General features: G+C 41.2%; 1 protein-coding gene across 9 annotated transcripts in view; it reads left to right on the forward strand.

The window, feature by feature from the left end:
• Positions 1-16,321, forward strand: part of FAM172A (family with sequence similarity 172 member A) — a 525,562-nt gene that overhangs the window by 62,119 nt on the left and 447,122 nt on the right. For all 9 annotated transcript variants that reach the window (XR_008847615.1, XR_008847616.1, XM_056538171.1 and 6 more), the window contains exons 5-6: positions 3,519-3,584; positions 11,646-11,837. Coding sequence is in view for 7 of the 9 variants with exons in the window: in XM_056538171.1 (XP_056394146.1) it covers positions 3,519-3,584; positions 11,646-11,837 (258 nt within the window). In the remaining 2 variants the exon portion in view is untranslated. The remainder of the gene's footprint in view (positions 1-3,518; positions 3,585-11,645; positions 11,838-16,321) is intronic.

Genomic DNA, 16,321 nt, shown 5'->3' on the forward strand with positions numbered 1-16,321 from the left:
GTGACTTTCGCAATGATAAATCCTGGACCACTGCAAAGTAAAAACTGAAAATTGGTTGGGTATGGCTGAATGGTATTTTCTGCTTACCCACAAAAGTCGCACAAAAAATAGCTTAGGCGCACGTGCGACTTTTTGTGTGACTTTTTTAAGTAAAAAAAAAGCTGCTTAAATCCCTTTATAAAGCTCCCTCATAATTCTGAAATCTTGCAGTTTCTCTTTTACCACAAGGCCTAAAACTAAGCTAAGGCTGCATTTACACTACGTTTGCAGCCTATGGCTTTCGGTTCGGGCTGGGAAATTTCAAAACCGGCTGCTCCCAGCCAGACCCGTGCAGCTTCTCATTCAATTTAATGTGCCGACCGGAGTCATAGTGCCTCCTCGCTGTCTGATCGGTTCTTTAAGGCTCCATTCAGTCTCAGCAGGCTGGAGCAATGGTGTAACGATAACACTGATCTATACTATGTCATAGCATTGAACAGTGTATGAAATTTAATGATTGCATTTAATAGTCCCCTATGGGGACAAAAAAATTGTGTAAAAAAAAAAATTATGGTTATTTAAATTTTATTTAACCCCCCCCTTTTCCCCATTTAAAAATGTAAACAAAAATAAACATGGTATCGCCATGTGTGTAAATGTCACAATTATAAAAATATAATGTTAATTAAACCACAAGGTCAATGGCGTATATGTAAAAAAAATACCAAAGTCCAGAATTGCATATTTTTTGTCACTTTGTATACCCTAAAAAAATTTATAAAAGCGATCTAAAGGTCCCATCAAAACAAAAATGGTACCGATAACTTTTTCAAATCATGGCGCAAAAAATAAGCCTAAATGCATCCCTGTATATGGGAAAAATAAAAAAGTTATAGGGGTCCGAAGAGGGCATTTCTAATTATGCTAATTTTGGAACGACTAAAAGTTATAATTTTTTAAAAGAAGTAAAACGAAAGAAAACCTATATAATTTGGGTATCGTTGTAATGAAATAGACCTACAGAATAAAGATAAGGTGTCATTTTTACCGAAAATTTCTCTGCGAAGAATCAGAAGCCCCAAAAGATACAAAATGTAGGTTTTGAGGGGGCATGGCCGTGAAGTCAAGAGCTGGGTGTGGCCTTGACGTCTCGAGCCTCCGGCGCTGCCCCCGACGCTCTAAACAAATGGCGGGTGCAGCAGAGAGATCGTGGGGGTCCCCATTGGTTGGACCCGTGATCAGACCTCTTATACCCTATCCAAAGGATGCCTAGGGCGGAGTACCCCTTTAAGGGTTTAAGTATAATTTGTTCCCAAGACTAGATTTACCTTCCAAAGAAAATCATCAGAACGTCAATAAAAGAGATGCATAATCTAATGTTGTCATCCCAGAAGTCCTTGGCCTCTGGAGTAGCAACATGAGCTCCTTTTTGATTTTTGTATTAAAGGGGTACTCCTTTGGTACACGGGGTGAACTTTGCTCCTTTCCCGATGACTGGCGAATACAGCCGCCATGCCCCGTCATTCATGTTTATGGGAGGAGGCGTGACCGTTATATACTAGCTGGTGTTAGGTGCAGAACTGCGCCCCGTGCATTTTTTTTACATCGGCCCCTCCCTCCCTCCACCTCCCTCGTCCCATACACACCTCCCTCCTCACCCCTCCCTCCGGAGGAGAGGAGGGTCATAGATTTTCACAGCCCCACTCCTAGACAGAGTTTTTCACAGCTGTGAAAATCTACGTCCAGGAGCAGTAGTAGTAACAGTCTCTACTTGTGGTTGTGTCACTGAGCCATTGTTCAAATCTATGTCCTGCACCTCCCTCAGGAGGAGTGGGATTCTCACAGCCCCGCTCCCACAGCCCCCTGGACCTAGATTCTCACAGCTGTCAAAATCCACGTCCAGGAACGGGGCTGTGAGAATCTACGTCCTCCTCCTGAGGGAGGGGCGAGGAGGGTGCTCTGTGTACAGGGCGAGGGAGGTGCAGAACTGCGTCCTGCACAGCTCCGCCTTCCCCTTGCTGTATGGTCAGAAATCTCCGGACAGCTGAGGGGAGGGGCCAACATAAAAATGCATGGGGCGCAGTTCTTGACCTCACACCTGCACGCCCCCTCCCATAGACATAAATGGAGGGGGTGTGACGTCACGAATTCGGAAGCTCCAAGCTTCCGCGTTCCACACGCTGCCGGCCCAGAGATTGCGGGGGTCACCGGCGGCGGGACCCCTGCGATTAGACATAATGGATAGGGGATAAGATGTTTTCAGCGGAGTACCCCTTTAAAAGGGTACTCCGCTCCATAGACATCTTATCCCCTATCCAAAGGATAGGGGATAAGATGTCAGATCGCCGTGGTCCTGCTGCTGGGGAGCCCCGGGATCGCCGCTGCGGCACTGCGCTATCATTGCTGCACAGAGCGAGTTCGCTCTGTGCGTAATGACGGGCGATACAGGGGACGGAGCAGCGTGACGTCATGGCTCCGCCCCTCGTGACATCACGGCCCTTCCCCTTAATGCAAGTCTATGGCAGGGGGTGTGACTACCGCCACGCCCCCTCCCATAGACTTGTATTGAGGGGGGCAGGCCGTGACGCCACGAGGGGCGAAGCCGTGATGTAACGATGCTCCGGCCCCTGTATTGCCCATCATTACGTGCAGAGCGAACTCGCTCTGTGCAGTAATGATAGCGCGCGTCGCAGCGGCGAACCCAGGGCTCCCCAGCAGCGGGACCGTGGCGATCTGACATCTTATCCCCTATCCTTTGGATAGGGGATAATATGTCTAGGGGCGGAGTACCCCTTTAAGTATCATTTTAAATGTTCCCATCACATAATGGGGTACTGCATTATTTTAAAGCTTGTGTATCTCTGGCACTCCCATGGGCAGTGCACTCCATGCACAAAGAAAGCCGGGCCCAGTTCTGAAGATCGCAGGGTACTACGCTGTCAGACCCTCTGCAGTACAATAGCAATTTGTGCTATGAGTAGCTATCATTGTGCATGCTTGTTCAGTGCTTGTTTTGTTCTGTAAGTTGGATGGCAAAGATTCCACATATTGGTCTACTGTACCCTGACTTTTTTTCTAACAGGCATAAGGAAGTAATTATTCCTGCCTATATGTGTAGCTCCAGTACATGACTTACCAAAATCTATCTTTTTATCTGTCGTGAATCCTGTATAAAAGGAACAAGCGACACAGTGGAAGCAGAGCCTGTTATGGCTCCTAGAAAATAAGGAGTTTTTCTTAAATTCTGTAATGTTCTCACGCATGTAATTTTATTTATTTATTATACAAAGGTGTTAGAAATGATAAACCACATCATGGTTGCATATGTATAAAGATTGACCACAGTTATTATATATTTTCTCCTTGCTTATTTTTTAGTTATAAAAAATAAATTAATTACCGTAATAAATGCATATTTTTCAGAAACAGTATTTGAATTTAAATGTGGAGCATTAATCTATGTGTTCGCCACTTGTTATAATTATTTTATATGAGTTCTTTTGTCATTTCTGATTTTAACAATGTTTTTTTAATGACAGATCATAACAAAGCACATTTATGAATTATTGGAAAAAGACTGTGATCTACAGAAAGTGTATTTACCGGTGAGTTTGTTTTATTGGTAAAATATTTCTACTTCCAACCTACATTTCATCCATTATGTTTACTGTTTAACCCCTTAACAACAATGGACATAAATGTACGTCATGGTGCGGTGGTACTAAAAAAGGAAAACTGTCACATGTTTGCTCCCGCACTAACCACAGGTACTGATGCATAGTGTGGGAGATGCTGATTCCTATGATCCCTACCTTGGCCAGATCCGTCCTGACGTTTGCCCACAATTTTCTTGTACATGAGATCTGTGAAGACTATGGACTAAATTAACACTCCTTTTAAAGCAACACTGGTGCAGTCTAAGTTAAACTTTGTAGGTACATTTTTAGATAGAACCAGCGTAACCCGTTAACGACCGTGGACTAGAACCAACTTAAATGTTAACGTTTAATCTCCTTCACACTAAATCTCTGTTTATAATGTGCAATTATGTGACAGCGATTCAAAAAAGTGACTGGCAAACACAAAATGTAGTTATACTGATATTTTCTAATATATATATTTTTAAATATGAACCATCCTGACCGAGGCATCGTTCTGTAGACTTGATTTGGGACCTCCACACTTCAGTGTATCTAAGAGTGATGCCCCTTTAAGGTGCCCCCTTTACCCACTTAAGGACCAAGGACGTACTGGTACGTCCTGAGTCCTTTCCCTTTCTATAACGTGGGGCCACGACGTGGCTAACATCGCGCGGCAGTGATCGCGGTGCCGCGCGCTATTAACCCTTAAGACGGGGCGTTCAAAGTTGAACGCTGCGTCTAAAGTGAAAGTGAAACCATGCTGGTTAGCTCAGGGAGCTGTTTGGGATTGCCGCGGCGAAATTGCGGCGTCCCGAACAGCTGTTAGACTCGGGCAGGGTCTCCTACCTAGCCTCCTGGTGTCCGATCGCCGAATGACTGCTCAGTGCCTGAGATCCAGGCATGAGCAGTCAAGCGGCAGAATCATTGATCACTGGTTTCCTATGAGAATCCAGTGATCAATGTAAAAGATCAGTGTGTGCAGTGTTATAGGTCCCTATGGGAGCTATAACACTGCAAAAAAAAAGTAAAAAAAAAAGTTAATGAAGATCATTTAACTCCTCCCCTATTAAAAGTTTGAATCACCCCCCTTTTTTCCCATAAAAAAAAAAACTGTGTAAATAAAAATAAACATATGTGGTATAGTCGCGTGCAGAAATGTCCGAATTATGAAAATATATAATTAATTAAACCGCACGGTCAATGGCGTACGCGCAAAAAAATTCCAAAGTCCTAAATTGTGTATTTTTGGTCACTTTTTATATCGTGAAATAATGAATAAAAAGTGATCAACAAGTCTGATCAATACAAAAAATACTGCTAAAAACTTCAGATCACGGCGCAAAAAATAAGCACTCATACCGACCCATACGCGGTAAAATAAAAAAGTTATAGGGGTCAGAAGATAACAATTTTAAACGTATACATTTTCCTGCATGTAGTTATGATTTTTTTTTAGAAGTACAGCAAAATCAAACCGATATAAGTAGGGTATCATTTTAATCGTATGGACCTACAGAATAAAGAAAATGTGTCATTTTTACCGAAAAATTTAATGCGTAGAAACAGAAGCCCCCAAAAGTAACAAAATGGTTTTGTTTTTTTTTCAATTTTGTCTCACAATGATTTTTTTTTCCATTTCGTCGTAGATTTTGGGGTAAAATGACTGATGTCACTGCAAAGTAGAATTGGTGGTGCAAAAAATAAGCCATAATATGGATTTTTAGGTGCAAAATTGAAAGGGTTATGATTTTTTAAAGGTAAGGAGGAAAAAACGAAAGTGCAAAAACGGAAAACCCCCTGGTCCTTAAGGGGTTAAGGTGCAGGGTCAGGGTTGCTCTATGATAACAATACAGACGTAAGATGGATGTAGAAAGCTAGGCACTGTAAAAAAAATATGAGGTCAACAGGATTTCCTGCCTTGTAGTCCTTGCATAAAGAAACCCCCATTTTTTGTGGGGGCTGCATGCAGGTGCTTGTGACTAATTTCATGAAGAACAAGAATCCTTCTTAATACGGCTTCAGATTTTAATGCAATGTAAAGAAGCCAAACAAATGGAAGATGCTATATAAATGTAAATTCTTTTTCGAGGGTCTGAACATTTCGATGTGCTCTTTGTAACATTGAGTTTTTGTAATCAAATAACCCGGTTGGACACCTCTGTGGACTTTCCTTTTAGCTTCTCTTTATGTTTCCAGTAATCTGCGACCCTTTATGAATTTTTTCTCTTTCTCTTCCTTCCTACCCTGCATCATTCAAAGATGGATACTTGATTTATAACCCATTATACTCATAATGGGAGAAGATGAAAGCAAAAACAAGTCTAATGCCTTTTCAACTGCAGAGTAATTATTGAATTGGGTGGCTCAGATCAGTGTGCATTTGTAGTAATGTAGTGTATTGTATGTGTTGCTCTGTAGAACTTGCTTTTTTTTTTTTTGTTATTCTTGCCTGATTGAACTTTTTCATTGTTACATGTCATGAATTAAAGTAGCAAGGTAACATTTTGTAAGCAAACAAACTAGTCTTAGTTTGCTCCATTAGTAATTGTTGGCAAACCTACATTTATTTTATTGTAAAAATATAATCTTACTAGCTAGCCTCATTTTATTAAACATGCAGATAACATGTATGAACTAGTCTTGTTTCTGCAGCACTGTTTTTGCCATCAAACACATTAGAAACCTTACAGACCTCCTTCCCTCCTTCTTGGCTTCCTGACTATTCTGAGAACGTGAGAAAAAAACCAATTACACCTTTATTGCGGCTTTTAGGCTCAATCACATGCTGTTTTTCTGATAATTCACCAGTATACTATGTAGTAAAGGTATGCCATTGCGTACCATGATATATTCCTAGCGGGCCTATTCAATTTAATGGACTGAATGTAGTCTTCTAGGGACTATTTTTGATCCATTTTTGAATCCTGCTAAGTAACAGTATACATTTGGGATGGACATAATGTGGTCACTAGTAGTACTTTTTCCCTTTTTCTTGTAGTAGCACAATGCTTCACCGCATCTCCCTAAGGGGTCCTTTGTAGAGTACCAGTTTGCGGTAGCAGCTGTTCTTGTAAGTAGGGTTGTGCAAACCCCAACTGTATGGTGGGCTTTCACATATCTACATTTGGTTAGTAGATCTCATATGCTTCTTTCTAAAGATCTTTCGAAAGGTCTACAAACCTGAGCAGAGACCATGCTGTCACTTCTTTTGATAATACAATTACTTTTGTGTTTATTTTGTGTTTTTACGCTACTCTAAAAGATGTCATCAATATAACCAAACCAACATTTAAGGGGTGACTTCCTTATATTGAAATGTCCTTGGATCTTCTAAGTTTTCTATATTGGTTTTAAAGAGCAGATTAAAGTTCAAGGGGTTTGTTAACCCACATCATACTGTGCAGGTTTAATAGATACAAATTGCTTTATGTAGTCTTGCTGCTCTTAGGACTAAATGCATTATTGGTTGATTTGTCGATAAAGCAAGGTTGTGCTCAGCCCTGACCTTTATGGACGTTCCTCAGTGAAAGCTTTGTTTAATGAATTACCACAGTGAAAAGACAAATTGCTGTTGTATGAAGTTTTAATTAGGACTTTTAAATGGAAAAATTTAAAATGTCAGAGGAAATAATTTGTTGTGCAGAGAATAGAATAATGTTAAGAAGCTGGGCTGTAATCTTCAATGAGCATTGGAAGTGCAAAACCAGGGGGCATTGACAGCTGAAACAAAGGGATGTAGGGTGAAGGTGAATGTGCGTATGCGAACTGGACTGAAAAGTGCTTTATGTTTGTTAGCGGCATGGAGAAATTGAAAAACCATTCAAATGTAAAAGAAAGATGGAAAAATAGTTAAACTGATATTTATTCTTAATCTTTTTTGGGGAAAAAATTATTAATTAAATAAATGTGTGTGGATAAGCCACGCAGGGAAAGGTTGTAGTAAATGACATGTACAGACAAGATCCAGCTGCTGTTAATGCTCTCAAAGATATAAGCATGTCCAGCTCACCTGTGTGTGTTTTGGTTCAGTCATCTCTCATTTGACGCACAGACTGATGGGACAGAAGAAGGATGTTGTAAATAAAGAAAGAGACAAGTTCAGTTCTTAACCCCTTAAGGACCAAGGACATACCGGTACGTCCGTTATAGCGGGTTGGGCCCGGTCTAACAACGGCCGGGACCCGTGGCTAATAGCACGTGGCATTGATCGTGGTGCAGCACGCTATTAGCCCTTTAAAGTGAAGGTAAAACAATGCCGGTTAGCTCAGGGGGCTGTTCGAGATGGCCGCGGGGAAATCGCGGCATCCCAAACAGCTGTGACACAGCAGGAGGGTCCCCTTACCTTTCCTCCTGGTGTCCGATCGCTGAATGACTGCTCAGTGCCTGAGATCCAGGCATGAGCAGTCAAGCGAAAGAATAATTGATCAATGGTTTCCTATGAGAAACCATTGATTAATGTAAAATATCAGTTTGTGCAGTGTTATAGCCCCCTATGGGACTTATAACATTGCAAAAAAAAAGTTCATAAAGATCATGAAAATTTTAAACGTATACATTTTCCTGCATGTAGTTATGATTTTTTCCAGAAGTACGACAAAATCAAACCTATATAAGTAGGTTATCATTTTAATTGTATGGACCTACAGAATAAAGAGAAGGTGTAATTTTTACCAAAAAATTTACTGCGTAGAAACGGAAGCCCACAAAAGTTACAAAATTTAGTTTTTTTTTTTCAATTTTGTCGCACAATGATTTTTTTTTCTGTTTCGTCGTAGATTTTTGGGTACAAAGTAGAACTAGTGGCGCAAAAAATAAGCCATCATTTGGATTTTTAGGTGCAAAATTGAAAGAGTTATGATTTTTTAATATTAAGGAGGAAAAAATGAAAGTGCAAAAACAAAAAAAACCCTGGTCCTTAAGAAGTTAATCTTAGCTTCTATCAAAGGAGTTCTCCACTGCCCTGTCTTCCAGAGCTCCGCTCACAGCGTCCGGAAGTTTATTACTCACGCCCTCTTCCCATAGACTTTCGTTGAGGGGGCGGGTGTGACGTCACGAGAGGGTGGCCTCGAACAAGGAAGCCCGCACACAGCGTCCGGAGTAATAAACTTCCGGACGCTGCGAGCGGAGCTCTGGAAGACAGGGCAGTGGAGAACCCCTTTAATGGTTACTTGGTGTAGCACTTACAGTGATGTTCATTTCCTAAGAGGGGGACTTATGGGCTACAGCTAGGGTGCACCAATCCAAAGGCTAGAGTAGGTTTCTAATAGAGGCATCTAAGATAAATTGTAATAACATGTAAAGTGTCAGAAGGCCTTCATTAAAGGGGTATTCTAGGATTTTTTTTATTTGACTATGCTACAGGGGCTGTAAAGTTAGTGTAGTTCATAATATAGTGTCTGTACCGGTGTGTGACGGTTTTCTCACAATTCTTCTGTGATTTTCACCCCAATATTTATTTTTATCCACATACAAAATGACTGTTGTCTCAGATTTTTCCCACTAATAAGCTGATCACAGGGAGCCTGTCTGCTTCAATGGTGGAGGGATCGCTTGGTGGGAGAGAGATCAATCTGCAACAGCTGTAGGCACCTTGATTGAAAACCACAGGTCTTTTGATGGAATCAGCTCATTTATGTTTTAATGGGTGGGGTAGCTGATGTGTGGGAGGGAGGAAAATGGAATTGTGGGATTTGTAGTCAAAAAAAGAAAAGTCACAGGAAATACAAGTTCACAAAAAGCTAGCCACAGTGTTATGGTAATCTCACAACATATAGTTCACACCGTGGGCTAGACAATAGATGAAAGAATGTCCATGTTTAAAGACCCAGCAGGGTAGTAACTCACGATTAGGCTGATCGTTTTCCAAATCTTTTGAAATGTATTTTCATTTTCAAGTAGAAATCTTCATAACAAAGTGGAGCAAAGCTTGTAACGGACACAGAGCTCAAATTTTCCGTCTGCTCGACACCTGGGACGCGACTGCGTTTCGGGGGCGTGCCCCCTTAGGCATGTATACCAGGTGTAGAGGGAGGGAGTATTATATAGAGACAGAGTAAGCTACCATTCAGATAGAGAAGTATAATTTACAAAAAACGCATGTAAAACTTTTTGTAGCAAAAATACATGTTATAACATATCAAAGAAATGCTTTAAAACTACATATCTCATTAAGGCCGTACGGAACGACAGAATTTAATTCAGTAATCCAAAAACACTCTCTTTGTAACAGACGTCTTTTGTAGAGATGAGCGAACTTACAGTAAATTTGATTTGTCACGAACTTCTCGGCTCGGCAGTTGATGACTTATCCTGCATAAATGAGTTCAGCTTTCAGGTGCTCTGGTGGGCTGGAAAAGGTGGATACAGTCCTAGGAAAGAGTCTCCTAGGACTGTATCCACCTTTTGCAGCCCATGGGAGCACCTGAAAGCTGAACTAATTTATGCAGGATAAGTCATCAACTGCCGAGCCGAGAAGTTTGTGATGAATCGAATTTACTGTAAGTTCGCTCATCTCTAGTCTTTTGTTCAGATTCTCATTAACCTGCACTGGTACCTCTTCTAAAATTAGCCATTTAAGAGTAGTGATAGGATGTTTAAATTCACAAAAGTGTCTTGCGACTGTACTCTCTCCAAAACTCGTAGTTTCATCTTTTCTCTCAGTACTTAAAAATTTCTGATAACAAACTTATGTTCAGGTAGTCTTGTTCTAATCATTCTAGCTGTCTGGCCAACATAAGTGAGTCCGCATGGACATTTGAGCAAATATATAATGTTTTTTGTTGTACAGGTGAAAAACCCTTTTATGTAGCCATTTATCCCCAAGACAATCCCCCAGATCCTTCCTAAGCATGTCCATTACTGTCTGCCAGGTTGGAACAAACTGTAACGAATGCTGGAGCCGGTGCGGGGAGCTCATGACGTCATAGACACACACCCTCATGACATCAAGCCCCACCCCCTCAAAGCAAGTCTATGGGAAGGGGCATGACAGCTGTCACACCCCATCCCATAGACTTGCATTGAGGGGGGCGGGGCTATGGCGTCACAAGCTCCCGGCTCCAGAGTTACGAACAGTTTGTTCCAAACGCTGAGCAGCGAGTACCCCTTTAAAGTGAATGTCTCATGGGGCAGGAGTGCCTTGGGGCCCCCCTCAGGCCCAAATCCAAGTACGACTGTTTCTTCAACTCCCCTTATAGTAATGCCCCTAAGAGGGAAGACCCCAGAAAGTTGCAGAGTGCCTTGGTACGAGCGCAGAGGATAACACTGAGGGATAACTTGCTCACCATGGATGTTTCTTGTAAGCATGAACTTTTGAATATCAAAGATAAAATGTTTTTACTTATTTAAAGAGCATTACAGAACACAAAAGATGAAGCTGAGTTGATGTGATCATTTTTAAACTGCTGTGTGAAAATATCCTGCATAGTGAGTGACTGTAAGTGAAGAAGGAGCCATATGGCACAACTAGTTCCTTTACCCATTTTCAAAATTCATTTCAGTTGAACAATTGATCAAGAAATTAATGGACATTGGACAGCCCTAAGTTTAAGTGAAACTCTGTTCAAGAACTGAGAATTTGGCTTTTGACTGGTCAAATGGAACACTGTATCTCCCAAAAATTGTTACTTCCTTAAATACTTATCTTTCAGAGATGGTATTGGTCTTGACATCTTGACCACTGATCAGCACAGAAATAGGACATTTGGCAGACAGAATAGAAAATATTGCATCTGCCAACTGCTTTGTTAGTTACAGTGGAGTTCTCTGTCCTTCATGCCAGTGGTTTAGTTGTCAAGGCCAATGTTGTCAATGTTGATATCCATGTAGGCAAAATTTAAGGAAGTAACACTATTTAGAGCATTTCAATTTTTGAGTAGAGATAAACTTTGAATTATGTCACACAGAATTTGCATATACATTTTATGTTACCACATAAGGAATAACATATTTTATTAAATATGTAAAGAATATTATTATGCTTTTTTTTTTTTTTTTTTAATACATGTGTGTTACTTTCCTTTTCAGATAGATGCCACTGAATCTGAACCGAAGAGTTTTATTTTTATGAGCAAGGATGCACTGACAAATGCAGATAAAATGCTGGTGTTAATCCATGGCAGTGGAGTGGTCCGTGCAGGACAGTGGGCAAGAAGACTTATAATAAATGAGGACCTAAACAGCGGAACACAAATACCTTACATCAAGAAAGCAATGGAAGTAAGTGCATATTTTATCTGAAACGCTATTGTAAGTGAATACGATCTAAAAATTTAGGTTTTTATTCTTTGAATTTTGTTCAGTTTGGTAATAAAATGCAAGTATGCAGCAGGTTACTGGGTGACAGACAATGCTGCTTTTTAACACCTAACTAGCTGAACCCTTTGCAGTCAGATTAGCAACTTAACCGCAGAAACCTGCACACATTTGTGATGATGTATGGCTTTTGGCCATGAGATGCTTAATATCTTTTAAAAAAACAAACCTATAATAATGTTGTAAGATAATTTTTTAAGCTGCCCTGTATGTGTACATGAGAAGCAGCACTATTTTTGCCCAACCCCTTCCCTCCCCAGTATGTATGGGTACGGAGTGGGATTGTGATGTCATCCCGCACTCTACCGCATGGTCCCCGCCTGTAATCAACAGCTAGGGGCTGCAGCTAATAGCCTTCAGCGAGGATATTAACCCTTTATATCCTACAATCAAAGTCGATCGGCCAGCAATACTAAGGGTTGCTAAGGGTTATCAGGACCATCATGGGGTCCTGATCACCTTACATGATGGCCAGAGGGTCCCTACCTGTCTCCGTGCCATCCAATCTTCTCTGTGTTGCTCTAGCCTGCTTTGGGAGGCTAGAACAACAGAGAGCAGATAACACTGATCAATTCTGTGCAACAGCACAGCATTGAACAGTGTTAGGAATCAAAAGATTCCATGTAATAGCCCCCTATGTAAAAAAAAAAAAAAAAATGGTATTAAAAAAAAGTATTAAATGTGTATACCCCCTATAAAACTTTTTTAATCACCCCCTTTTCCCATTTTATAAATAACATTATATTAAAAAAAATTAAAATAAACGTGGTATCGCTGGATGTGTAAATGTCTGAACTATTAAAATATAAAGTTAAAAACCTCACGATCAATAGCGTAGATGTAAATATGTACCAAAGTGCAGACCAGAACTGCACTTTTTTGGTCTTTTCATATAGCAGAAAAAAATTTATAAAAAGTTTCATCAAAACAAAACCATTAAAATGGTACCATTAAAAACTACAGATCAAAGCACAAAAATTATCCAAAAAAATTAACTTATAGGGGGACATTTATCAAGGGATTTAGAGCTCTTTTTTGCTTATAATAGTCACACAAAAAGTCGCATAAGCGCCTATGCAACTTTTTGTGCAATTTTTGGCTGTAGGCAAAAAGCTTCAAAAGAGTTTACCAAAGTGAATAACATTTTTCACTGCGAAAGTCGCACAAAAAGTCACAACTCCTCCAAAACATCGTAAATGTAGGCCAGCCCGGACCTGGCTTACAAAACAACTTTGGAGAGCAAATTTTTTTATTTCCGCCTGGCAGCCGTGATCACAGCTCCAGCAGGAAATATGATATAACTGTACAAAGGAGCCTAGGCTGGCATCACTCTGCAGCCGCCCAGGCTCCATCTGATTCTATCCCTGCTACCCTAACTTAATGACAGGGAAACTGCTTTACATACTACCATCTGTCTTCCACTAGTTGCAAGACTGCAACTTCCAGCATGTCCGTACAGTCAGGGCATGATGGGAGTTTTAATCTTGAAGCAGGTAGCTGGCGGTAGATGTGGCGCGCGGGCTGGTGAAAGACGTAAAGCAGATGTGAAGCAGTGTCCCCGTCATTAAGTTAGGGTAGCGGGTATAGAAGCAGGTGGTGCCTGGGCGGCTGCAGAGTAATGCCAGCCGGGGCTCCTTTTAACATACCTCGGTGCCGCAGAATTTTTCTAATCCCTACTGTAATTTCACATTTCCTGCTGAGTCCCGTAATTGGCCGGGACAGAGCAGCCAATCACAGGACCTGGTGGGAAATTTAATCTTAGTTGGGACTAGAAAAACTCTGCGACTCTGTTATATGTTAAAAGGAGCCCGGGCTGGCATAACTCTCCAGTCGCCTGGGGCTCCTGCAGTCGGGCCGGGAGATGTGCCGATGCAGTCCCTGACATCCCTCAGCGTGTACCACTGGCTGCGGGAGTCCCAGGTAGCTGCAGAGTTATGCCAGCCCAGGCTCCTTTTAACATATAACTGAGCCGCAGAGTTTACTGCAATTTCAAATTTAATATGAAATTACAGTCATTTTCTTTCCCTGCCGGCCAGGAAGTGAAGCGCACTAGCGCCAGCTTCCCTTGCTTACTTGTTACATGCTGCGTGACTACATTTCCCAGCATGCCCTTTCAGTACGGGCATGCTGGGAGTTGCAGTCGTGCGGTGGGGCAGGTAACAAGCTTGTCACTCGCCCGTATATCTCCTGTCGGTGCTGCAGGACTACAACTCCCAGCATGTCCCTACTGCAAGGGCATGATGGGAGTTTTAGTTGTGCTGCGGGGCAGGTGACAACCCGCCCTCGTGATACGACTACAACTCCCAGCATATCCTTATTGTAAGGGTATACTGGGAGTTTTAGTCGTGCGGCAGGGGCAGGTGACAAGCTTGACACCCGCCCGCACATCTCCCGTCCATGCTGCACGACTACAACTCCCAACAATTCCTTACTAAAAGGGAATGCTGTGAGTTGTAGTCGTGCAATGCAGGTGGAAGGAGATGTGCGAGCAAGTGTCCAGGCGTGACCCACCTGCACATCTCCCACAAGCCCACTGTCGCATGACTACAACTCCTAGCATGCTCTTACAGTGAGTACATGCTGGGAGTTGTAGTCATGCGGGGTGGGGGATAATAAATGTACTAACCTATTTTCCGTGCTTTTTTTTTTTTTCTACTCACTTCAGAGCCGCATATCCTGTGGACTACGTCGATGACCAGCATTTTTTTTTAAATTTAATGTTATTACCGTAAAATGGTTATTGAGGGCTTGTGGGGGAGTGTTTTTTGGAATAAAAGTTTTATTAAATGTGTTATTTTATTTTTTTTTTACTTTACAGGCTTATTAGTGGAAGCTGTCCTATAGACGGAGTCCATTACTGAGCTAGGGCTTAGCCTTAGCCACAAGAACAGTAGCGCTAACCCCCAATTTTTACCCCATTCCCACAACCGCAGAGGTGCCTAGAAGAACCGGTACCAACAGGGCCAGAGCGTCAAAAGTGGCGCTCCTGAGCCTTGGCGGTAACAGGCTGGCGATATTTAGGCTGGGGAGGGCCAGTAACAATGGTCCTCGCCCACCCTGGTAACATCAGGCTGTTGCTGCTTGGTTGGTATCTGGCTGAGAATGAAAATACGGGGAACCCTATGCATGTTTTTTTTTTTATATATAGATTTAATTATTTATGAAAAAAAAAAGTGTGGGGTTCCCCATATTTTCATTCTCAGCCAGATACCAACCAAGCAGCAACAGGCTGACGTTACTAGGGTGGGCCAGGACCATTGTTACTGGCCCTCCCCAGCCTGAATAACACCAGCCTGTTACCGCCTAGGCGCGCCATTTTTGATGCTCTGGGCCTGTTGGTACCAGCTCTTCCCGACACCCTGGTGGCGCTGGGTACCAGGGTAATAATTAGGGGTTAGCGCTATCTGTTTTTGAGGCTAACGCTAAGCCCCAGCTTAGTAATGGATTCCGTCTACAAGACGACTTCCACTACTAAGCCTGTAAAGTAAATTAAAAAAAAACACAACACGTTTAAAAAGCTTTTATTCCAAAAAAACACCCCCCCCCCCACAAGCCCTTGGTAACCATTTTATTAATAATAAACCAAATAATGCTGATCATCATACTCCACCAAATCCGAAGTAGTCCTCTGCATACATGAATCTGAAAGGAGAAAAAAATAAATAAATAAAATAGGTTAGTACATTTAGGGGGGAAAAAGTGCTAACTAAAATGTAATAAACACACACACACATATATATATAGATATAGATATTAGATATAGATATATAATATCGCACAATTTTTTTACAGCTTGAGTTGAGGTTATAAATTGGTGTTCTGAAGTCATTTATTGGTCTTTGCTTATGTGTGCTAAAAAATGGTATTCAAAAGGGATTTATTGGTTTTTGCTAATGTAAGCCAAATTTATCAACCCCCTGGGATAGTATGATAAATATGTCACACATAAGCAAAAGCAAAGCAAAAAAAAAATTACTACAGAACTCGCTTACCAAAGCAACAATGATAAATGTCCCAGATAGAGGTCAGTAGAGGACAATTTTAAGCATACTAATTTTCTTACAAATTTTTTTTTTTTTTTTTAGACTAGTAAAATAAAAAAATTCTGTATCAATATGATATTGTTGTAACCGTACAGACTTAACAAAAAGTGCATTGCAAATATTTTTTTTTTTTTTTTTGGCTTCACCATACATTTTGTAGTATGGTGGCTTTACAAAGTACATTTAGTTCGGCAAACAACAAGCTCTATAGATGTAAAATTGGAAGATTTATGGGTTTTAGAAGGCGAGGAGGAAAATATTTAAATGCAAACAACAAAAAATCACTGCGTCTTTAAAGGGGTACTCAGTGTCGGGGTAATAACTATTTAATGAATCATTAATTAT

This window comes from Hyla sarda, chromosome 1, assembly GCF_029499605.1.
Source record: "Hyla sarda isolate aHylSar1 chromosome 1, aHylSar1.hap1, whole genome shotgun sequence".
In the NCBI taxonomy this organism is placed as follows: domain Eukaryota; kingdom Metazoa; phylum Chordata; class Amphibia; order Anura; family Hylidae; genus Hyla; species Hyla sarda.